Source organism: Lacerta agilis, chromosome 2 (assembly GCF_009819535.1).
Source record: "Lacerta agilis isolate rLacAgi1 chromosome 2, rLacAgi1.pri, whole genome shotgun sequence".
NCBI lineage: Eukaryota > Metazoa > Chordata > Lepidosauria > Squamata > Lacertidae > Lacerta > Lacerta agilis.
The window spans coordinates 38,484,230-38,509,590 of record NC_046313.1 but is presented as its reverse complement, the minus strand read 5'-3'; the positions used below and the strand labels follow the sequence as shown (position 1 = coordinate 38,509,590).

The 25,361-nt window shown below is 42.3% G+C and overlaps 1 protein-coding gene and 1 long non-coding RNA gene across 7 annotated transcripts in view; one reads left to right on the top strand and one right to left on the bottom strand.

Annotated features, from left to right (window-relative positions):
• SHISA6 (shisa family member 6) overlaps positions 1 to 25,361 on the bottom strand; it is a 256,732-nt gene that overhangs the window by 173,643 nt on the left and 57,728 nt on the right. For all 6 annotated transcript variants that reach the window (XM_033139590.1, XM_033139593.1, XM_033139587.1 and 3 more), the window contains exon 4: positions 24,664 to 24,759. In XM_033139590.1, the coding sequence (XP_032995481.1) occupies positions 24,664 to 24,759 (96 nt within the window). The remainder of the gene's footprint in view (positions 1 to 24,663; positions 24,760 to 25,361) is intronic.
• Positions 630 to 17,626, top strand: LOC117041162. Its single transcript, XR_004425938.1, has 3 exons — positions 630 to 1,500; positions 15,958 to 16,074; positions 17,378 to 17,626. It is a non-coding gene; the product is annotated as an uncharacterized LOC117041162 (long non-coding RNA).

Genomic DNA, 25,361 nt, shown 5'->3' with positions numbered 1-25,361 from the left:
TTCCAGCGATGGGTAGGGAGAAATTCAACATCCTGGTGACCTTTTGTTTATATGCATTTATCATCTGGACCCTCCATAAAGATGCTAACAGATCTGATGTGGCGCAGAAAATGGGATGTGGCAGTGGCATGGAGAGAGACAGGTGGCGGTGCTTTCTGAAAACATCACAGAAACACTGCACCAGAAGCTTCCTCTGATATGCTGGAGATCACTATCCCCATCACTCACAGGCTGTCAGGGCTGCATCCCAGACACACACACGCATGGAATTCTAAGCATCGCAAGCCGCTTCTAGGATCTTGCTCAATAAGACAAAAAAGCTGTTTTGTTCGGAGCTGCTCATCCTGTGGCTGGAAGTATAGCAAAGAGACAAGGACGGCAATTACCAGGGATCCTACACCGTCTCTCACTGGAGCATGCAGCTCAATAAATGGATGACATCAGAGTGCAGTAGAGGTGGCGGCGGCGGCAGCAGCAATAGCTGCTGCTGCTGCTGCTGCTGCTGCTGCAGGAGCAGCAGCAACAGCTACTCGGCTATAGCCCTGAACAGAGGAGCCATAGACAGCAAAAAAAAAGCATTTTGGGGGGAGGGGAAGGGAGAGGAGGGGTAACTGTGGAAAGCCGCCAGGGTGTTGATTGATCACCACTTCACTTTCGGCTACCCGAAATACATGTTGTTGCAACAGACAATGAAGGTATCGAATACGGAGCGGCGTGGGGATCACTCAGCTGTGAGATGGGATGCAAGTGGGCCACATGTTTCTGTGTACGTCGAGATCTGTATCAACTCATGCAATAGGGCTGGGCCTATTGTAGGAGGCCAGTGGCCTGAAAGCAGTGGAAGTATAGTTTTACCCCAGGTCCATTTTGGAGCCATATTGACATCAGAGGCGAAGCACCCACCTTGATGTTGTGGTGCTGAAATGCTGGACAGCCAACCTATTAAAAGAAGCAGCATTGAAGCAGCACAGAGATAGTGCCTGGCCTCCTGTGCTTCTGCGCCTTTTCCAAGTATTCGAGGTGGAAATTCAGCTGGCAAAAGGTCGTTTTGGTGAATGCCTGTTCCCGTCATCCTCTAAGAACAGATAAGTTACTCATTTATCTTACAGAAGCGTGCTTATATTTCAGTCTAAATGCATTCAAAATGGTAGGAACAACAGGAAGCAGTGCCGCAACCAACAAAAGACTGCTCTGTAAGAGCTGGGAAGAAAATCTACAGAAAGGCCTTAAGGCCACATTGAAGCCCTGTGAAAATTTAAGTACCTCTGCCCAGCTCAAGTGCACAATGGAGTCTGATTCTGGGACTCATTTGGAAGACGATTGAGTAGATAAACATGAATGGCAGCTACTTCTGAAGTTGGGCACCATCCTTAAAGATCTGCCTCTTGAGAGGACTTATTTATACTGAAGAAAGACTGGGACACCAGCAACATTTCTATGTTGGCCCCAGACTTTAAAACTTGACTGCAGCAAGTGGAATTCATCTTCACTCTATCCACAGTGAGTAACATTTGAAATAGCATGGGGATGGGACAATTTCTCCAATCCTTGCATTTGGTCCCAGTACTGTTCCCTCAATGAAGGATGTTTCAAAACTAGAGGATATGGATTTGGTCCCTGTCTGGGAGAAGGGGCAGAACAAACATACGCCCTATGGGAAATTTTTTAGAATGACAAAAACAAAAAGACCCCAAACACTTACTTGGGGGAAATGCCCATTTGACGCAGTAGAAATTACTTCTGAGTAAACATGTACTGGATTGGGTTGCTGTCTTGCAGTATCTTAAGTAAATTAAATAGCTGGTGTAAGATGCTTGCTTAACTATTAAGTATTGCTGGTCTTCTTGACCTAGTTGACTTGATTGCTGTACAGAATGCCTTCTTGGAGAATGTCCAGTAGTCCTTGCACAGAAAGGCAAAACCTCACAGTCAGTGTGAGATTGAATTGGGCCTAAAACAAAATCGAAAGTTCTTTCTAGTAGCACCTTAGAGACCAACTGAGTTTGTTCCTGGTATGAGCTTTCGTGTGCATGCACACGAAAGCTCATACCAGGAACAAACTCAGTTGGTCTCTAAGGTGCTACTAGAAAGAACTTTCGATTTTGTTTTGACTATGGCAGACCAACACGGCTACCCACCTGTAACTGGGCCTAAAACAATTGGACATGTCATATTTCAAACAGTGTTTTCATGATTTAATTTGGAAAGACTTTTTACCGACTGAAGGTTTTGCTGCTCTTCTCAAACATGCTGCAACACTTGTCTTCAAGAATGTATTTTTTTCTGCAATCTGGCAAAACATTGTGTGCACTTAAATCTATAGGAACCAGTTAACTGAAGCACAGCCTATCATTATACTGGATTGTGTTGATGTGCTGCCAATACATTTTCTGGGATCTGTTTTGGATTTGATCCTTTTGCTGAACATTTACTTTCAGTTGAACCTGGGGAGAGGGTAAACAGAATCTGTCAACAGCACTTCACAGTTTTAGGTGCCTGCCTTTTATGTATTGCTTTCAATAGGGACTTTTTTTTGGTTCTCCTACTCCAAGGTGTGTTCTTGACCTTGACATACTTGCATTCTGTCTGCGAACCACCATTTTTTTTATTTTTTTTGCTTTGCCTGCTTCGCACCAAAATGAGCAGATGGGTATGACTTGTTCGTTTGAGATTAAATTGCCAGAGTCTGTCTTCATGCCTGTGAGAGATACTGTGGTTTGATTGCCTAATGAACACAGGGTGTAAGATATACCAAGTCAGCTAGATCTAATACAGAACACTGACTAGAAGTGCCTTGCCTGTGTTTCAGACAAGGAACATTTTCAGCCCTGCTTGGAGCTGCTGGGGTTTGGACCTTGGACTTTCTGTCTGCAAGGCAGCTGCTTCACTACTGAGCTATGTCTCTTCCCTTTTGGTTGAACTACAAGCAGTAAATGCATTAAGATTGCTAACTGTATCAATTTAGAGGAACAACTAACATATCTCTCAGTCTGGAACAGAAACAAGGTCATCCAAAAACAAGCTAGTCTTTTTCTCATATTCAGGGGACTCCTGAGTACACAGAAGTGTATAAGTTTGTAAATTGAAAGGATTTTCTTTTTTAACCCAACAATGTCCTCGTGAGCTTCCAGAACCCAGTAGCTCAACTCATTGTTTGCGGAAGGTACTTCTTGGTTCATACTGAACGCCCAAAACAGGAACTGCTGACTTTACTGCTATCCTTTGGGAAGTTTTTTTTTGGGGTGGGGGGTGGGGGGGTGGCAAATGTGGTAGCCCAATCACAGCTATGCTAACATCTTAGATTTATCCATTATTTTCCATGGCAACTTTCACTTTCACTATAAGAATGAGGGGGAAGGAAAACTAGGAGGTCTAGAAGAACCATTTGTTGGGCCAACTTTTTGAGTCTATCAATTAAGTCCACAGTTGACTTGTGGAATATTGAATATGTTAGTTGAAAAAATGAAGGGAAATTGAGTGGGAATGTAAGAACATAAGAACCACCTGCTGGATCAGGCCAATGGCCCATCTAGTTCAGCATCCTGTGTTCACAGTGGCCAACCAGATGCCTGTAGAAAACCCATATGCAGGATTTGAGCACAAGGGCACTCTGCCCTTTCGTGGTTTCCATAAACTAGTACTCAGAAGCATTACTGTCTCCAATTGTGAGGCAGAGCATAGCCATAATGGCTAATAGCCATTGACTAATTGATAGCCCTCTCCTCCATGAATTTCTCCAGTCCCCTTTTAAAGTCATCTAGGTTGGTGACCATCTCTGCCTCCAGTGGGAGTGACTGCCATAGTTTTATAACGATGATGATGATGATAATTTATTATTTATACCTCGCCCATCTGGCTGGGTTTCCCCAGCCACTCTGGGCGGCTTCCAACAAAATATTAAAAGTCTGTTAAACATGAAAAGCTTCCCTAAACAGGGCTGCCTTGAGATGTCTTCTAAAAGTCTGGTAGTTGTTTTTCTCTTTGACATCTGGTGGGAGGGCGTTCCACAGGGCGTGTGCCACTATCGAGAAGGCCCTCTGCCTGGTTCCCTGTAACTTGGCTTCTCGCAGCGAGGGAACCGCCAGAGAAGGCCCTTGGTGCTGGACCTCAGTGTCCAGGCAGAACAATGGGGGTGGAGACGCTCCTTCAGGTATACTGGACCGAGGCCATTTAGGGCTTTAAAGGTCAGCACCAACACTTTGAATTGTGCTTGGATACGTACTCGGAGCCAATGTAGATCTTTCAAGACCGGTGTTATGTGGTCTCGGCAGCCGCTCCCAGTCACCAGTCTAGCTGCCGCATTCTGGATTAGTTGTAGTTTCCGGGTCATTTTCAAAGGTAGCCCCACATAGAGTGCATTGCAGTAGTCCAAGCAAGAGATAACTAGAGCATGCACCACTCTGGCGAGACAGTCTGCGGGCAGATAGGGTCTCAGCCTGTGTACCAGATGGAGCTGGTAAACAGCTGACCTGGACACAGAATTGACCTGTGCCTCCATGGACAGCTGTGAGTCCAAAATGACACCTGGTCCTTCAGGGGCACAGTTACCCCATGCAGGACCAGGGAGTCCTCCATACCTGCCCGCCTCCTGTCCCCCCAAAACAGTACTTCTGTCTTGTCAGGATTCAACCTTAATCTGTTAGCTGCTATCCATCCTCCAACTGCCTCCAGACACTCACACAGGACCTTCACTGCCTTCACTGGTTCTGATTTGAAAGAGAGGTAGAGCTGGGTATCATCAGCATACTGATGAACACCCAGCCCAAACCCCCTGATGATCTCTCCCAGCAGCTGCATGTAGATGTTGAAAAGCATGGGGGAGAGGACAGAACCCTGAGGCACCCCACAAGTAAGAGCCTAGGGGTCTGAACACTCATCCCCCCCCCACTTTCTGAACATGGCCCAGGAGGAAGGAGCGGAACCACTGTATAACAGTGCCCCCAGCTCCCAGCCCCTCTAGACGACAGTCCAGAAGGATGTTATGGTCGATGGTATCAAAAGCCGCTGAGAGATCCAACAGAACTAGGAAACAGCTCTCACCCTTGTCCCTAGCTCGCTGGAGAACATCGACCAGTGTGACCAAGGCAGTTTCAGTCCCATGATGAGGCCTGAATCCCGACTTGAAGGGACCCAAATGGTCCGCTTCTTCCAGGTGTGCCTGGAGTTGTTCAGCAACCACTCGTTCAATCACCTTGCCCAATAATGGAAGATTTGGGACTGGGCGATAGTTGGCCATATTGGCCGCATCTAAAGATGGTTTTTTAAGAAGCGGTTTGATAACAGCCTCTCTCAGCGGGTCTGGGAAGGCTCCCTCACAGAGGCATTCATCACCCCGCAAAGCCCATCGCCCAGCCCTTCACGGCTAGCTTTTATAAGTCAGGATGGGCAAGAATCATGGAGACAGGTGATTGGTTTCACTAGTCCAAGCAGCCTGTCCGCATCCTCAGAGGTAACAGATTGGAACTGATCCTATGCAACTTGACTAGACAGGACTCTAGCACTCTCCCGCCCTGGCCTTGCTCCCACGGTGGAGTCTACCTCTTCCTGAATCTGAACGACTTTATCTGCAAAATACTTTGCAAAATCATTGCAGGAGATCATGTGGCCCATACTGGGCCCTGATGGAGCAGGTGGTTCCGCTAAATTGCAAACCACCTGAAAGAGTCTCCTTCTGCTGTTTTTTGCAGATGCAATAGAGGCGGTGAAGAAAGTCTTAGTTTTAACTATGTGCTGCATGAATAAGTACTTTATTTTATCTGTCCTCAATCTTTCAACATTCAGCTTCATTGGATATCCATGAGTTTTAGTGCTATGAGAGAAGGGGGGAAATGTATCTACTTTCTCCATGCCATGGAGTCCCAAATGCTGTAATCTTTATTCATAGGGATTTGCTCCATCCCCGTGATCATTTTGGTTGCCCATTCCTGAACCTTTTCCAGATCTACAATATCCATTTTCCAGATCTACAATATCCATTTTGAGGTGAGATGACCAGAACGGTACATAATATTCCAAATGCAGCTGCATAATGTATTTCCCCTGAGAATAGGGGAAATGGTCTCCTTGATGCCCTGACAATTTATGGTTTTCTGCAGGTTACCAATAGGGTCAGTGAGATGCATGCCAAGAGGTCAAAAAAACTTCCCTTCCCTTCCACTTCCCCCAAGTTTATATTGCTGTATAGTTATCCACAGCTCAAAATATTCCTCCACAGGCTGTGTGCACTACAAAGTACCTTAGTGTTCATGGGCATGATGATCAATGCATGTGCATTAGAACCAATATGACCCCCGCACCTCACCTGGAGATTTAATTGCACACTTGCTTGGTGGTGGGTGAATGCAATGCCTCCCTTTTCTTCTAAGAGGACTCACTCCTTGAGTTATGAAGGAGGGAGAAATGTCTCCCATGGCCAAGACCTCGCCCAAACAAGGAGCCTGGTTAAGATGGCCATTTGAAACATGACTTAAAACAGAAAAGTAAATGAAACATATTACCAAAAAGCAGAGAACAGAGGACACAGATATTCATAAGATGTGCATGCTTTACTTTAGATGTCTAGATGCAATTTTAGAAATTACTAGAAAGTAAATAAGACTGTAATATACCTTGGAGAAGGATGTGGCCAGGTGACTGGTGTATCCACCTGCCAACTGTTGATGAGCAGTTTCAAAGCCTCTCCTCTCCCTTCTTAGAGATCTTTATCCTCAAACCAGGCTTTGGCAGCCTTCAAATAAAGGATGCATTCCAGTAAAGGACTGGCCTCTATAATGTAGGACACATGGCCACCCTAATTCAGGTTCAAGACAAGGAGTGAGTGGAATGTGGCTCCTGAGTTAGTAGAAGGAAGCCATTTTCCTTCCTCTTCTCAGGGCCTGGATCTCACGTTAATTTTGAAGGGGCAGATTTTGGAAAGCAGGCCTAGGCCTTCACCATGTGCTGCTCATGGCAATTGCTTCCCCATCCCTTTAATAAGAATATGGTTCTGTTTCAAAATATGTTTCTGTAAAAGATGGTTTCTGCAGATGTTTGTCATGAATCCAGGGCTATTTAACATTTTCATTAATAACTTGGATGAAGAAGTGAAGATTATACTCATCCAACATGCGGGAAATATGAGGAATTGCAAACACTACAGAGGACAGGATTATCATTCAAAATGACATTGGAGCAACTGGGTTATATGTCATGGAATGCAATTAAGGAATGAGAAATGGCAAAACATTACCCATTGGAAAGAAAAGCCAAATATGTAACTATAGAAAGGGAGGGACAGTGGCCAGCTTCTAGCACTCCTCAGAAGGCTTTAGTGATTAGTGTGCATCATAGTCTGGATGCAGAGTCAATACCATGACATTGGAACAACACCAACAAAAGTTGGAATATTGTGTCCAGGCCTGATTACCATATTTTCAGTAGGATGCACTCAAACTGGAAAGGATTCTGAAAGCAGCTGTGAAGATGTTGAAGAATTTAGAATGCATGACCTTATAAGGAAAGGACAAAGGGACTAGGAACATTTAGCCTATGCAAGACAATATAAGAGAGGACATGAACTTTTATCACATTGTGTGGGGACCTCTCCTATCATCAGAAAATGTTCTGCCATTGCCTGACAGCTCCACAGTTTGCTATCCCATAAACATATACTGTAGTATGTAATTTGTTCCTTGAAAGCTCTGCTGCATCACACACCCATCTGTCTGCCACCTACAATGTAGCTGGATAAGGTTTGCCTCAAGGGATTATCTTTAAACTTCAGAAAGAGTTTAAAGAAGCCATGTTCCTATGTTATGTTTGTCTGGTAGCAAAGACTCTCGTATTGCAGGGATTTGTTCCCCGACTTTGCTGTGTTGTTTGGACTAGTCACCATAGGTTTTCTTGCAACGGCAACTAGGAACATGCTTGCACAAGAAGAGTTTGGCAGGAGGGGAGAAGCAGCTTTCTGTTTCAAGCTGCCATTCCTCTGGAGATCCCATCTATGTGGATGGAAGAGTGACAACCTTTGACTCACTCACCTTCTAAAACAGAAGGCTTGTTTCTGAAATGGAAAGGGGTTTAGAATCATTCTGTTGGCCTCTGTGCATTGTGATAAGTATTGGTGGGAAATCCATACCTCTGAGACTGCTTCCTGCTCATTGGGAGCAAGGCCATATGAAGAGCACATGGCTAAGTGATCGGGCTTGGTGTAAATGTTAGTGGCCTACATTTAAAACTTAAATTGATATTCAACAATGAAGGCCCCTGTGTGTCAATGTTGCTTCTAGCTGCCCTGAAGGTATCTGGAAGGCCCTGCAGTAACTGTGCATCTAGGGAGAAGTACCTCCGCACTCGCCACCTTTGTCCTCCTTATGAATGACATTAGCTGATACTTCGACTCCAAAGTCTCCTGCTTCTGCTTGCTGCAGACTGTGAGCCAAAAAGGACCTAGCACAGTGACAGGTCTTTCCAAAGTGTGCAACAGGAGCATCTCCTCCCATCTCAGCCACTGAAATGGATGTGATAAAACATGGTTGGCAATGCTACAAGGAAGTTTGCCAGTTGAAAAATGGATGTGATAAAACATGGTTTGCAGCGCTACAAGGAAGTTTGCCAGTTGAAAAACGCAACAGACTAGTCCTTTGAGTCTTTTGGCAGACACCTTCTTGGCTTTTACTTCGCTGCTCCAAGGCTGTACATCTAGGTGATGCTCTTCTTGGTGAGGCAAACATCATGTGTGGATTGACACACAGTGGCACTGTTGGCTATCTGAGTATTCTCCCCACACTATATAAAGTAGTCATTGCCACCTGTAAGACAGGTATTTTATTGTGGCTCATTGCAGTTCAAATGATATAACTTACTCTGGGGGGAGGGGGCTGATGATGTATGAAGGGTATTAGTATGTAGCAAGGGTTGGACTTCATGATTTTCTAGTCCCTTCCAGCCCTATGACTATTCCATGAAGAGTTAGCTCCATTCAAAGACTAGCTCAGGGGTTGGCAAGGTTTACCTTGCCTGGGCCGGTTCACTCCAGCGGAGATCCCTCTGTGGGCGAGATCGCTCACGCGCATCCCTGCGATTTCCGGCATCTGCATCTGCACAGACGTGATTTCCGGTGTCTGCGCATGTGCAAACGTGATTTCTGGAGCCGCAGAAGCGAGTCCCTGTGCCACGCCGGTTTAGTGCAGCACGCGGGGACTCACTGAGCAGGTGGCTTGGTTTGGGGGCAGTTCGGAGGCCAGTTAAAAGACCCCCATGGGCCGCTTGTAGCCCATGGGCCTTAGGTTGCTGACCCCTGGACTAGCTCTACCACAGCTAGCATTCATTACATAAATAGAAAGTATAAAAATGCTTGCAGTATCATGCCTTAACTTCCCTGCATTGTTGCTCAGAAAGTCAGACAGGGATAAGTCAATCTTGTGCTGAAGGAAGCATAAGCCATTTTCCAGCACTCGAGCTATAAAGCGGCAATGTAAGTAGTAAAGGGCTGCAGGGCCATTAGCCCCACTTCCATTGTTGGGCAGCTTGTGCCAGCTTCCCCTAGAATAACTTCTGCAGCAGGAAACATTTTCTATTCACGGAGGCCCAATGTTCACAAGTGTGCAGGTAGCCTAAACGAGTAGAAAAGATCTCCCACCACAGCAGGACCCAGGAAAGTTGGTATAAACTGTGCTTGATGAGAAGGAATTGAAACTTATGGAGAAGGCTGGCAATCTTGTGATTCATCACTGTCACCCTGATGGAGCAAATACTTCTTAACTGTACCATAAGCTCTTCTTCTCTAGGCTTGCCATGTCCTTAGTCATTGGAAATCGATGGGGCTGCACCTTGTATCTTGGGACAAGCATGGGTGCCACCAGAAAGAAAAAAAGCATGATGATTACTCATGTCCCTCATCAGAGATTTGAATAATTGTAGCATGTTCTGCAATGGGGTCCTTCATGGCACCAGGGAAGCTAACAGGAACATATTTTTATCCGCACTAATACCAAGTAAGTCCCCATCACATTCGCATTGACTATGCCACTGAAGAGGTGTGTCCAACTTCATGTTACCAGATATAAGTATATGCAGATTACAATATTACTAGAAAGTACCAATGCTGAGCATTTTTTTTTTCCGCCAGTAAAAGCTTCTTGGTTAAAACTCAATCACTAACAGAAGGTGATACCCACAATATCATTGAATATTGGAGGAGCAGAAAATGTATTGGAAGGAAATCAGTTTAAAAAAAAAAAATTAGGAATGGAACCTCATACAAGATTAAGCAAAAATATTGTAGGATAGGAAATGGTCCCTAGAAACAGGAAACCTGAAGTTTCCATAAAACCTGGAACATGTTTGAACATTTGACTGCTGAAATCAGCCTTAACCCATTTGAGGGCCATAAGCATAACAGAAAGGTTGGACAAAATGAGCATCAAGGCTTTTTCCTTTATTTGACTAGATCCTACATTCCCGTTGTAACCCAGAGGAGGATGAGTATTGTGATTGTCACTTGGACATCCCAGCAGAAAAATCTGTCTCAATGCAGAGGAAGAAGATTTTAAAAATAAAATAAGAAACATCCCTGAAAAGCACTCCAAACAAGACAGCTGCCTCCCTCACCTACTCCCTGAAGATTTGTGTTACACTGTCCTCAGGGACCTGTGAATTATCTGACTGGTGTTTCAAAACTGCACAAGTAAGTAATAGGTAGCTGTTATAGAAACTGCTAAGAGACATGCTTCCTCAACCAACTCTGTAGGTACAAAATGACCTGGGGAAACTAGCCAGTGTTCAGCTTCAGAAACACAGGTGTCTGATCTCAGCTCTTGAAACTGATAATTGATAAACTGGGCAACTTGAATGTGCCATGGAAGGTGTCAAATGTTCACACGCTCACAGCCTGAGAAACTGAGTTGTTTATGTGATGATGGCAGGCCAAGAGTCAAACAGCACAAGATTTGACAAATTATTTCCAACTTTCCCATGTGACTGCATGTGGCTGAAGCAGACCACTGATTTCACAACGCTTACCACAACATCACTGAAGAAACATGAGATGTAATAGCTATATGCAGCAAAATACTGCAAGGAAAATTTAAAAATTCCATGGTGAACAAGGCCCTTCAGCTGGACAAAATATATGGAAGCCCCATATTCCAGTTAACAAATTATGGTCTGCAGCCAGAGTACTAGTGAGGTAAAATAAACTAACGGAGCCATGAGTCTTTATTCACTTCAGATAAAACAAGGCAGCCTCCATTGTTGTACCACTAACTTAAAGCCTGTGAACTTTTCTTTTGGAGAGGGGGAGAGGCAGGAATATTCCACTATCTTTTTACCCTTTAATTGAAGAGTGGAGTCCATACCCTCAGTGTGACCCATCTTGCCATTTACAATATAAAACACAGCTTTCCCACCCTTCTTCCCCAGCACCCACTAATATTGACTCCGGGAGCTCAGGTGAATGCCCAGAACAGTGAAGCCAAATGCTTCCCTAATGGAATAATCACTTAAGCGTGATGTTGAATTTCTCCCAAAGTTTACAAAGTTAGTTATGCATTTGGGAAATACATAATGTTGTGGTCAACAGGAAATGACAAGTGAAGTGGAGCATTTGGAGATGGGATCCTGGCCATAAAATACAGGTGAAACTTGAAAAATTAGAATATCATGGAAAAGTCCATTTATGTAAGCAATTGTTTTCATTAGTTACTGGAGTTTAATATATGAGATAGACTCATGACATGCAACGCGAGATATGTCAAGCCTTTGCTTGTTATAATTGTGATGATTATGGTGTGCAGCTGATGAAAACCCCAAAGTTGAAATTGTTAAGTTGGGGTTCTCATCAGCTGTACACCATAATCATCACAATTATAACAAATAAAGGCTTGACATATCTAGCTTTGCATGTTATGAGTCTATCTCATATATTAGTTTCACCTTTTAAGTTGAATTACTGGAAAAAAAATGAACCTTTCCATGATATTCTAATTTTTCGAGTTTCACCTGTAACTATAAGCCACTGAAGAGATCCTTGACTTGCTAGTTATGATCAGCATTCAGAATTATTAGAGTATGCATTTCCAATACTAAGCTCAGATAATGCATTGTTTTGGTCATTCATATCTGAGAAGAATATGTTGAAACTGGAACAAATGCAGAAAATAGCAAGAAGGATAAGTAGGGACCCAAAACGTTTTGTGTTCAGAGGGTTACAGAGCTGGGCCAGCTTAGCTTAGGAAAAATGAATGGAGATAGGTATCATCTGTTGGCAGCACCTAAAAATAACATTTCCAGGACATTTCAAAACTCATTAAAATGGGAGCCTTGATCAGGAGTCCACAGATAATAGTTGCCAGGTGGTGACCATAAACATATTTCTGGGGACTAGCAGGAAAGTGTCTAAGAGGTTCCACCATTGGCGTAAATATTCTTATTGTCTCTAGTCTCTATCTGGGTTTATTGGTGAGGACGGTTACTTTTCCTTAGTCCTGTGACATCATAACTGTGTGCATAATGGAGTGCAAAATCCCTTTCTTTGCCTGGGGATTGTGTCTGGTCCTGATCTACATAGATGCTTTCAATATGTTTGATGCATTTTATTTACATTCCTCACTTGTGCCTTTAAGATGAAGAATTATATCTGGAGCAGCCATGAAAACTACTGAAGGCAGCATTACAGGCTCATGGATTTGTTTGTGAGTTTGTGCTGTGAAGCTACCATAGCGAGCAAGCAAGCAAACCCTTGATTTTGCCTGTGTTTATTCCTGTGAGGCTGCTGCTTGGAAGATTTCCAGTCTCCTCTCTCTTCCTTGGGATTATCAAGGTCTAACAAAAATATGGCATGCAAAAATATGCAGCAAATTCAGGAAGGCTGCCTGCTTCCTCCCCCGCCCCCTTAAGAAGAGCCACTTCAGGATGGGCAATTTGGGATTCAGAAGATGGGGGGGGGATTATTCAGCACCTCCTGCCTACTACCACTTTGACACCCCTTCTCAAAGTGGATTTTCTCTTTTAAAAAAATAGAACTGTTATTTTAAACATTAATCTGTTGATTGTATGAATGTTTAATTGCTTAATCAATTACTTTATTAACATGACTTAAAGCTGCGTATGAATAAAACATTATCTCTGAAGAAGAAAAAACACTTTTCAAACACATGCCACAGCAGACATCTCAGAAGAGGCAGGGGTGGGGGACTCTATAATATCTAGAATTACTACTTGTGAAGTCCAGTTTGGATTAATTACAAACAAAGCAGTGGAAAAGACATTACCGGTAGATTCCCCACCCTCCTTTTGAGAATATTGAATTTCTCATAAAAATCCTTTGTGAGTAAAGCACCATTTTTAAGGTACTAAATGAGATCTAAGCAGGAGCAGAAGATGTACTTATATGACCAAATACTGATCAATAAATACTGAAAGAGAAACCCTTTCCAAGACAATGTTGAAGCAGCCCTCTCCCTTTTTTTTCTTTCACACATGTAAGCAATGTGATGAGGCAGCCCACAATCCCCACGCTTAAAGCCTAGTGACAATAGAGAGCCCATGTAGCTCAGTAGGAAGAATCCTTCCTGGGAAAGGGCACTCAATAATAGACTGACTTTTCCCTTTGAGTTGTGTGATTTATTTTGACATAATACACAAGGCAAAGAAAGAGGAATTCATTAGGGTGAAATAGATTGCTACATAACTGCTAAGATGAAAATAAAGCCACTGGCAGAGAAAGTGGAAGAAAGGGATGCCTTAAAGACACAGGTTTGCAACAAAGTGGTGGCACATGGCTATAAAAGAAAGCCAATCAGTAGCCTCAGTTGCTTTTTCTGAAGCCTACTGGGTTTGACAACTGTTTACCAGTTAGTGCAAGTTACCTACATATAAACCATAGCTTTATAGACTGTGACAAAGATGGTTTACTCCCATCTCCCAAGGTGGTTTAAAAGGTAAAGGGACCCCTGACCGTTAGGTCCAGTCATGGATGACTCTGGGGTTGCGGTGCTCATCTTGCTTTATTGACTGAGGGAGCCGGCATTTGTCTGCAGACAGCTTCCGGGTCATGTGGACAGCATGACTAAGCCACTTCTAGCGAACCAGAGCAGCGCATGGAAATGCCATTTACCTTCCCGCCGGAGTGGTACCTATTTATCTACTTGCACTTTGACATGCTTTTGAATTGCTAGGTTGGTAGGAGCAGGGACCGAACAATGGGAGCTCACCCCGTTGCAGGGATTCGAACTGCTGAACTTCTGATCGGCAAGCCCTAGGCTCAGTGGTTTAGACCACAGTACCACCCATGTCCTCCCAAGGTGGTTTATGGAGGTGCAAATACTGATTTATCAGCACGAACTATTTAAATAAGATGGGCCTGTAAATGTAAGTTAAATCTGAATCTATTTCTTATGCCATTAAGATTGACCTGCCTCTGATGCTATTTTTTTTCCCCAGTATGGGATAAAAGGATGAAAAGGACGAGTGGGGGGAATGATAGTTTATGGGCTCTTGTTTGGGAAGTTCTATCTACCCAACTCAATATAATTCCTCACTGTCTCTTCCTCTTCCAGCATATAGACATTTGTGCATTATCTATATGAGACATCATTTTACCGGTGTCCTAAAAATCACCATGTTTGCAGAAACTTGCTTGAAAAGTTCTGTATACCCCACTTGATACAGTTTCTTAATCCTGTCTCTTGCCTCTTTCTCTTTCTGCATAGATATTTGCAGTAGATCATTGTACTAGTGACTTAAAGTTAGCAAGAAAATAATTGCTAAATTTCAAACCAATAGTGCACACAATAGTGTCTACAACCAGAATACATCACTCTTTGCCATCACCTCCAGTCTCACCAAGTTTAAGATGACAAGAATACCATCAACATCAGTATGCATTTCCCAGTTGAGCTATATGATAGTCACTCAAGTTATTGTCTTCTATGGGTATCTCTTCTCCACCACCTGAATTATGATATTATCTTCCACCAGACTTAGTAATGGGAGAATAATTCAAAGGGGTGCTGTGTGGTGCATGCAAAAGCATCTCTCAATATCTCTCTCTCTCTCTCTCTCTCTCTCTCTCTCTCTCTCTCTCTCTCTCTAAACTGAGGAGCCACAATCCGATGCAGAGTGTTGACTTCAAAAAGCTTAAATCCAAATATTTCTTTGTTGCATTCTGACCAGTGTCTTTATTATATTTGGTGATCCTTTCATTATATGAAAGGATAAAGAAGGGCCTCAACCATCTTTTCCTACTCAAGTCGTAACTTTGAAACACTTTGTCATATTGTATATCTTTAGCTAATTAAATAATCTATGGCCTTTTATACTGAGGTGTGTGTTGTTTTTTGTTTGTTGCCATGTTACATATTTTTGTGTTTTTATATTTCAAACCACTATGCAATCCCTGGATGAAGGGTGGTATAGACATTTAACTAACTAACTAACTAACTAACTAACTAATTAATTAATAGCCCTTTAGCTTATCTCTTGGTTTCAATGAAAACTCATGGCACTTCTACTTGGAAGTAAGTCCCACTGTGTCCAGTCCATTTTATTCCTCCTATCTATGCCTTCTCCATTTGTATGTACAATATTTGTTTCAACAGAGAGTTGAAGACATACAATTTATTTATACAGACTTTGTACATTACTGCTTTCCCCCTTTCTAATAACGCAGTTCTCCCTTCTGGTTGCTGCATCACTGGACACTAGCTGAATGTGGTAATGCATTTGACCAATCTTTATTTAAAGGTTTAATGTACTGACATGTTTGAAGAAATTATGCCTCAGAAACATTTGTGCCAATAAACCTGGAAAGAATACTACCTGCCTACCTGGTTGTTTAGACAGTATCCTACTATATGACTAGAATTGTTTTGTGGAATTTGTCATCTGAAAAATAATAGTTGCAACTGTGGATTTCTCTTTGATATTTGTGTAAAGGCAGCTGGAAATGCTGCATTTAGCTTCTCTGCTACATTTCAGGATTAATGGGTGCTCCCCATACACCTTGATAATCCAACTTCTCCCTTGGCTCCACCCTCAGAGTTCCTTGGCCTACTGGGATCACTCAGTGGAAATTCAGATGCTGCCTGTGCACAGGTCAAGTATTTTAGGTTACAATCTTCATCCTAATTGCCAGTGCCCGCTTCCCCCTATCTCTTATTAATAGCTGTCACTCATTGCAATTTTACCTTTGGCCCCAATGCCAAAGCTGAACGTGCTAGCAGAGTTTCATTGCTGGCATCTTCAGTAACTTGCTAAAGAGGGACAACTTCAAAATAAAAATAGAAAGTGATAAGACCCAGAAATTCCAAGTGCAGAGTTGGTATTACATAGTGCAATGGTGGGAAACAGAGAAAATTCTAACACTACCTGCTAACTATACAGGTACAATGATAGTTCTGCCTTGTGATAGGATATCTGAAAAAGACCACTCAGTGAAACAAAATCTGCACAATGGTACAGTGACATGTTTGTTACTCTTGTACAGTTTTACTTATCCTGTAAAATACAGTCATAGCAACAGTGATAGCTTATGGTGCTAGGTTTAGTTCAGTTTTGCATTTCCCTTTATCAAGTTTGTTGTCCTTGAGCATATGAAATATATAATGCTGGCACATAGTTGGTGGTTTCTTCCCTTCTGCTTCAGATCTTTCTATGCCTTATAATATGCTTATGAGCACATGTCTTGCTTCAAGCATCTTTATGGGTCCTTGGCCTGTCTCTGAAACAGACCTCCCTTCCTGTTGTCCTTTTGCTGCCCCATACTAAGCAAGTGATAAGAATTCCACTAGAGCAGGAATTCTTCAGTAATGCTCACTAACTGTGAATCACCCTTCCCTAGTCTAGCTGTTCTGTCTGCAGCATATATAATTGGCTGCAGAATCTGGATAATCTTCCATTAATTAACAAATCAGAAAACAGGGTACACACACTTCATGCAATCACAATGAATAGATATTATATTGGGTGACAATAAACTAATTCATTGGGATGCAGATGACTGCAATTTGCTCTCCCCATGCCAATGTGATCTTGCTAACAAGTGTTAATGATAACTGGGAGTGTACTTGCCAAAATCTCAATTTTTGCATTGCTTATTCATGGAGAACTTTGGCTGCTGCTATGAGACTATGTGCCCCTTCCAGCTTTCCTTAACTATATCTAACTGGCAGCACATGAAGTGCTTAATGAACCATTTTGAGAACACAGGGACATTTGATGGAGTGACACAGCGAAAGAGGGTCCTAACTGCACTCTTTGAAAGTGTGACAGCCTATCATGTATTCCTATGAGCAGAACCTTGATGGTAAGGGTGGACACAAAGAGGGACATAGCCACACATGCATTTATACAGAATCATATCTACACAGTGGTTTTTAGTTGGTTTATTTTATTTCAGGTATGCAACGGAGGAGCAATCAACACTGAGACTGCAATCTAAAGGGGGGAAGTCTGTATTACTAGAAGATGACATGAAGAAGACATCAGGACCCTGGACAACACTTAGGGAGAAAATGGGAGAACAAGAAAGACAACGGAGAGTGCCATCCATGACTTTGTGGATTTTACAGGCTGACCCTGAAGAAAAGTCTCTCACCCACATTCTAGCTTTTCTGTCCGTTTTTACAATTTTGTGTAGGTTTCTGTGGGTTAACCACTACACTTTGAAATGAATAGGATATGTGTATCAGAGACAAGCATGTAGGGTAAACATCCTTTTTTGGCTGAAAAAGCAATGTCTAATGCAACTCTTTACTTGCATGCCATCACATGTGCTCCTTATGTTGTGCTGGAACAAATGCCATCACCATATGTGGGGTATGTGTATTGCCATGTTATTAATCTCATTTTCCCGACTCTTGTCATCTCCCATCTACCTGTCTTCACGTCCCTGTCTTCTCTTTGCTTACTTTCATTTGACTTAATCATCATCCACTTTTCCTATCAAAACACACACAAAACAGCTTACAAAAGAGTTTCAATTACGGTAGGTACAATAAAAATATACACATGCAATACAAAACACACAGAAAATACTCTATATTTTTCAAGTCTCCTGCTCCAACTCCCTCCTGTTCTTTGTGTTTCTCTCTCATAATATTGCCCTGCTCATTTTTCATAGATGGCAGGCATCCTCAGTGAGATAACTGACTTCTGGAAGTTACAGGATTGCTCTAGTAGAAAGGGGCTGCCTCATTTATAGCTCACTAGTGCTAGCTGTTGAATAGTTAAGGACTTGTATGATGTTTGTATCCATTCACATGAGATTCCTGTGATCCTAACACCATTTACACTAACCTACAACCTAAGCAGCAGATGTTAGAGAGCAAGAAACTTGAGGGTTGTTTATTTTATATATGATTAGATGCAGACCCTGATATAATATTCCCCCAATATAAAATAGAATTTGAAATACACATTCCTCATTTCACAAAGTATATTTCTTAAGAAACCACAATACTATTTGGAAGTGTTGTGAGCACAATAATATATGATCCAAGTCCTCCCATTGTGAATATTTATACAACTTTTAATAGGGGTGGGGTGGGGGTGGAAAATCTTTTTCAGCCTGAGGGCCACATTCCTTTCTGGACAAGCTTCTGAGGGCCACATGCCAGTGGTGGGCAAGGCCAGAGGAAGATGCAGGTGGAGCAATGAATGCAAATTTTACCTTTGTACTATAGGCTAGCATCTACATTCACCTCCACAGCCTGCTTTATCCTCTATCCAGGTAAGCAAGAGTCATTATCAGAGTTCAAGGACATATTCCAGCCAGACCAAACAAAAAAAAACACACAAAAAAACTCAAGGACGGTGTGGAGCAAGGCCAGTTGAAATGTGTGGCTTGGGGAGGGAGGATATGGATGAGTATGGACTCTGCTTCTTAGAGACATTTGTTGCAGAATTGCCCCTGACAGTGGAAAGGGGCAATGAAAAGAGGCAACCTTTATGTGAGGCGAAGTAAAGGGTGTGAGGGGGAAGCAGGAAATGAAGCATTCTGACAGTGCTTGTCCATACCTCCATTTGCCCCACTTTCCTCCAGGAAAACCTACAGTTTACAGCTGAATTAGACCAAATTATTATTATTACTATTATTATTATCATCATCATCATCATCATCATCATCATCAATACCCCAGCCATCTGGCTGGGTTTCCCTAGCCACTCTGGGTGGCTTCCAACAAAATATTCAGTGGCAAAGTGTTTTCCAGGGAAACCGGTGGGGGAAATGCAAAACTGCTTGCACCCATACCTAGAAAGCAGGGGACAAGCAGAAATGTGGATGAGCACTTAAGTGTCTTAACTGACAGTATTCCAATGGGGATAAACTCCTTCATTTGGTTTCATGAATCACCAGGAAAACACATTGGCTATATATTGTGCACTTTATCTGATTCTTCAAAAACAAAGAATCTCAATGGTCAAAACAAATTGCACTGTGCAGAGTTACGGAATAAGGTTAACACAATTTAAATGAAAAGGAGCAAGGAAATGCAAAACCTGAGCAATACCTGCTGTCAATATTCAACCATGCTAGTTTGGGGTTTTTTGTTTTGTTTTGTTACTTAATAGCAGAATCCTGCAAAGATTGTCCAAGGGTAGCTTGGCACAAAGAACACCTGCATCCATGGTTTTGCTAAGAAGAAGAAAGGAATGGGAAGAAGCAATCTTCTGGGGGGGGGAAGTTTACAGTTATTTTAGACCATTTTTGTGTTTATGCGTGTACATAGCTGTTACCCAGACCTGTATGTTTTGTGACCCACCAAGCCAAACATTCCCACCATTCACCTAAAACATTCTAATAGGGCTCAATAAATGGCCTGGTCCCTGCCCCCCTATTATCCAGGTACGGCAAAATCCAGGAGATTGTCAAATACCCAAAGCAGACCACAGTATATTGCTGGTGGGCTGTGTTCAGCTTTAGTGCATCACAAAACGTGCAGGCCTGGTATAGATACTCAGTTTGTCATTCCAGAAACTCAACCCAACTTTGGTTTGCTTAAAATATGGTAAGTGAGAACAAAGCTACTATCAGAACCATGGCTTCAGATCCTGGCTTGTTCTCCGATCATACTCAAAAGTTGTTGAGCTCTCTCTCTCTCTCTCTCTCTCTCTCTCTCTCTCTCTCTCTTTACAAAAATGTCCCCAAACCACTATTTTTCAATTGACTTGCCTAAGATCCAGGACAGAGCGTGACACCCCCCCCCCCCGGGTGTCAATTCCACCTTTGAAATCATGGTTGCATCACAGGGAACTATGATTTGCTTAAAAGCAAAAGAAGCAGCTTTCTCCCTCCTCCTGTAGCATGTGAGAGGGGAGGTGGGTCTATGAGCCTGAGGGCAAGCTTGTTCACATAGTGGGAAACATTGCAGTTATGTCAGAACTGTACCTGATAATTAGAAAGAAGGTGACTTTGCTTGTAGACTGAGAAAAATGGATTATACATCTGCACAGACAACTGCCATGTGAATTAACTGCTTAGAGTGTGCCTATTGTTCCTTGATACATAAATGGTGAGCATCTGGCAAAAGCAGGGTAAACTCCCTTAAGTGGGTGTTATTTTGTACTGCGCATTCTCAGTGGAATGAAAGCAGTGCAAGCAAACTTAACAAAGCAATGGAACAATGTGTGAAGCATTTGTGAGGAAGATCCTGGCACAGTGAACTCCTGCATCATGAGTAGGCCTATGGTCGGAGAGCTCTCGTTGATTATGCTGAAACAAGAGCACATTCCCATCCCATAGTTTGGAGGATATGCTTTGCCACTATTTTATAAACTGAAATGTGAGGCTGAGATGACTCATCCAGCTGAGTGTCATACCAGAAAAATAAATCACCAAAGCCTAGGAACCTGCGGAATGTCAAAAACCTCAATTCACCTATTTGGTATTCAATGGTATATAGCGTATCATGTACCTATGCTGCCACCCCCAAACAATCTCCCAGTGAATTGGTACTTAGCCCTTGCAGCACAACCACACCACAAAGGACAGCGGGGGGGGGGGGAGCACATGTATCCTAGTGCAAAGAAAAACCAACACAAGAACACAAAATCACAAACAACTCCAATTAACACAGTACTAAACACAATACACTGATGCGAAGTAAAGCCACCAGTGATAAAGCCATAGCATGAAGATGCAATTTTTCAGAGGGAGTTATATCAGGGAATTGCAATGATAGTAGCTTATTTCATGAAGCTGCAATTAAGCTGGGTTAGATAGCACCATATCTGTTTACAGGTAAACTTACTCAGATATTGCAGCATATATATATATATATATATATATATGAGAGACGTGCCTGCACTTACAGCATCGAAAGCGGTGATGGGTCAGATAAGCGAGAAACATGTATACATACAGTTATGGCTCTTGCATGCAAATAGCAGCATTCATTAATGGGTTAAGAAGACATGCATTCCGCAAACCCACCAGTGCATCTTCACTTGCAAAAGGTTTTTTTTTTTCTTTTTTTCTTTTTTTACACACATTTAAGTATTGCTGAGTACATAAGAAATGCCATGGCTGAATCAGGCCAAAGACACAGCTAGTCTACTTGTAAACATTCAAAATAATTAACCTAAATTAACCTAAAAAGGCCAAACCAACTGGACACAGGACGAAAAGCTGCCACACACTAAGGTACAACTATGCGAGGAGCTTTGCCAAGTCTCAAACAGCTCAAATATATGAACCTGGCCTTCAAAATAGTGAAGGCACAGCTTTCGGCTACAATCTGAAAGACACTTATTTGGAAGATAAGTCCCATTCATTTCAGTAGAGCCTACTTCAGAGTAAACACATTTAGGATTGGGGAGTGTATTAAAATAAATAAATAACCACAGCTCCTTTTATTTAAGCATTCATGTACAATATTTATTCAAGCCGCCTTCACTGGCCATGAAAACCTGAAAATTGCTTTTCTAAAATAATAATGTTTGAAAATAAAGAATAGTTGTAATTGATTACATTACTGCAGAAGATTCAGCATTCTGTGGGGGGAAATCAATTCTAGGAAGGCTCCTAATTAAACAGTGAGAGTTGGCAAAACCGGATAAAGCTAGATAGCGAAAGCTCATTCGCCACTTTCCTGCCTTGCACATGGCCGCTATCACTTATCAATTTTATGCTCCATTTTCTCCCCTCTGCCTTCCTGCCCTGTCAAACCAGGCCTGCATATCTAAGCAAAAAATCCTCCGTAACTTCCTCTGGAGTAGTGGAAATGACAATAATATGTAGCCAGTCAGGGAAAAAATGGAAAAGCCTGGGACATAAGAAGAGATGCTTCTGAGAATCTCGCTACAGATCCCAGTGGCTATTACCTTCAACTCAGTGCTTTGTGCTTTCCATTCCTGTCTGACCTGTCTCCCAATGAAATCCTTGAAAGGGCAGGCTCACAGGAAGTTTACGTAAGTCCCTTTTCTGAAGGTTTGTTCCTGGTTCATATGTAGTGTTCGCTTTCCTCTCAATTTTGTGCTGCGCTTCTGCATACCACCCTGCCCAACGGGAGAGCATAATCCTATGGGCTCTGCCTCCACCTCAGTAAACTTTATTTGAATACACAAAACACAGACAATACACACATATATTGGTTCTTCTGTGACAGTTCCACAGAACTCATACTGCTTTTGGATGACACTTGTAGAGAAATATTTTCTTCCATTGAGTTAAACAGCAAGAAATGTCAGGAAAATAAAGGTGTTATTTTTCTCTTCTTTTTTTTTTCTTTTTAACAACTTGTGAATGGTGAGCATCCATGGGAACAACAACAGCAACAAGGATGGGTATATATGAAACAGCATGTTTCCACATACAGTACATTGTTTCTGTAGAAATAATATATCCATATACATCTATAATATAAACGTACAACAATCTCACAGTGAATCAGCAGGAAACAATGTTGGGTTATCAATGTGGCTTGTGCCTGCCCAGCAGTACAGACCACCAACAATGCGCTAAATGTGCCACAGAGTGAGGTGGACCCTGGAAGAGACTTGGTGGTCAGTGAGCCTAGAAGCTATGTCTTAGAACCAGGGAGTGGCCCAGCACAGAATAGGCTGCCCCTCTCCCCCTTCAAGTCTTTCAAGGAGGCTAACTCACTCTTCAACAATCCGAAGGCAACAGAATGTGCACAAGAAAGTTAAAAATAATAATTCACACTATATTGAATGGAAAACCCACCCAAATAGGCAACAGAGTGATTAAAAGACGAGTCATCAAGTTCCTGAATGTCAGCTGTGAGCATCAGCATGATGCTAGATGGTATAATTTGCTATTTGACATCACCACATCAGCACACTCAAGATTGAACTGCATATACATATAATGTTACACAGAACATACATATTGCAGAATATGAATACTGACATGTTTTCTTATTTTAGCATATTATATATATGTGTGTGTGTATTATATATCTATCTATCTTTATATCTCTCACAGATTAGGTAGACACACAAAAATATTTGACCCTTAAGGAAATCACTTTATAAAATACTTATAATATTGGGGAAAATATATCTGAATACAGTGCACTCCTGTTAAACTGAATATGCTGATGCACATTCAATAGAAGTAGTGAATAATATGAGCAGCAACCTTATAGCACAATCTACAAGGAGCATATCATGCAGAAATCCCACTGAAAGTGTAGGGGACAAGAAGTAGAGGAGAACAAAGGCCATGTAGTCCAGTGATCTGCTTTGTGATTGATCCATCAATCCTGTCTGGACCACAAATCCATGGACACTCTAAAGACCAGTTTGTGCAGTCAGGTTCCACCATGTCACAAGCAAAGAGCAAGTGAACCACAGAAGGCACTGCCAAAGGAAACATCTCTAAAGGACAGGTGCATGAGAGCCCAGTGGTGTGTTCAAGAGCAGAGCAAGGCAAAACAAAACAAAGCTCCCGAGACTGCTAGACAATCTGACCAGGGAAGCCCCTAGTCCAACATCAAAACACTTCCCATTGATCTGTATAAAAGGAATAAGGACACCCCCATCCACATCCATCCAACTTTGGCTAGATGGCCTTGGAAGAATTGCAAGATAATGTTTGGCAAGTATAAGAATGCATATGCTTGTGTAATATAGCCGTGGGAGCTGCAAAACCTTTTCCCTATTATGAAATTTCAGTGGGGTTTGTGCATGAGACATTTGTGTTAGATTTGCTCATAATTATTTGCATCTGTACCAAACCATTAGCTTAATCTGCTCTAAACACCCCCCCCAAATGTGGTACACATGTACAGTATAAGTGGAGTATACTCTGCTTCTACGGCAGCATCCCAGTTTTTGAATGGTGCCACTTTCTAATACATGGCTATGGTGGCATTACACTCCCTTCTGTTTTGGGGGGAAATGGTGGCAAGGAAGGCATTTTGCATCCATTTACACAGGAAAACACAGAGCAATTTATCCTGTTGGACTGCAAACAGCAATTGGCTCATGTCTGCCTGCCAGTCTATACCTCTCCTAGACCCAAAATGCCACCTGCCCCTCTGCAGATTTTCAGAGCCCACCAATGGCACTTTTTTTGAACTTGTAACTCCATGTTCCAGCATAAACCAATGGTCTTCCACACTCTTACTGTTATCTGGAATCATACACAAACCAACTTCCAAGTGAGAGACTGACTCAACCTCATCTTTTCTATTTAGCAAAAAATGGTTTCCACTGTACCCTTGCTGTGTCCTCTTCCTAACGTGACAAACCCAGAGGAGATGAAATTATGGAAATCTGGACCTCCGCTTCGATAAATATCCTTTCCATAGTGACCTGTCAAGGAAAGATGAGAAACAGCATGTCACATTACTATCCATTTTTTTTATTTGTTAATTTTTATTCCACTTAATGCACAGATAGCTAAACAACATTGTTAAAACACATTATAACAAAGAATGCACAATAAAAAATACATAATAAAACCATTCCATTAAAACATAAGCATCCATGATTAAAAATATACAGTAAAACTATCCCATTAAATCCACAGCAATTAAAACAGGGCAACTGGGTCAAGAGATTGAGGGAATGCCTGTGTAAACTGGTATGTCTTCAAAAGTCAGTTAAACTGGACCTCTTGCATTTCACCAGTGAGTGCACCACAACACTGGTGCTACTAGTGAAAAAGCCACAAGCTCACAATCATCAGACTGTGGTATGGCTAACCTGGTTTCACCCTTAACCTGGTCCAGAGTTGTTTAGGGCTTTATATGTAAGTAACAAGACCTTAAAACTGGCTTTACGCCACAGCAGATACCTTAGCACTGGCAAAGCACTATGTAGGTTGTAGAATCTTGCACCAGCTGCAGCCTCTAGACTAGCCACAAAAGAAGTGCCAAATAGAGTTGTAGAGTTGGAAGGGACCCTAAGGATCA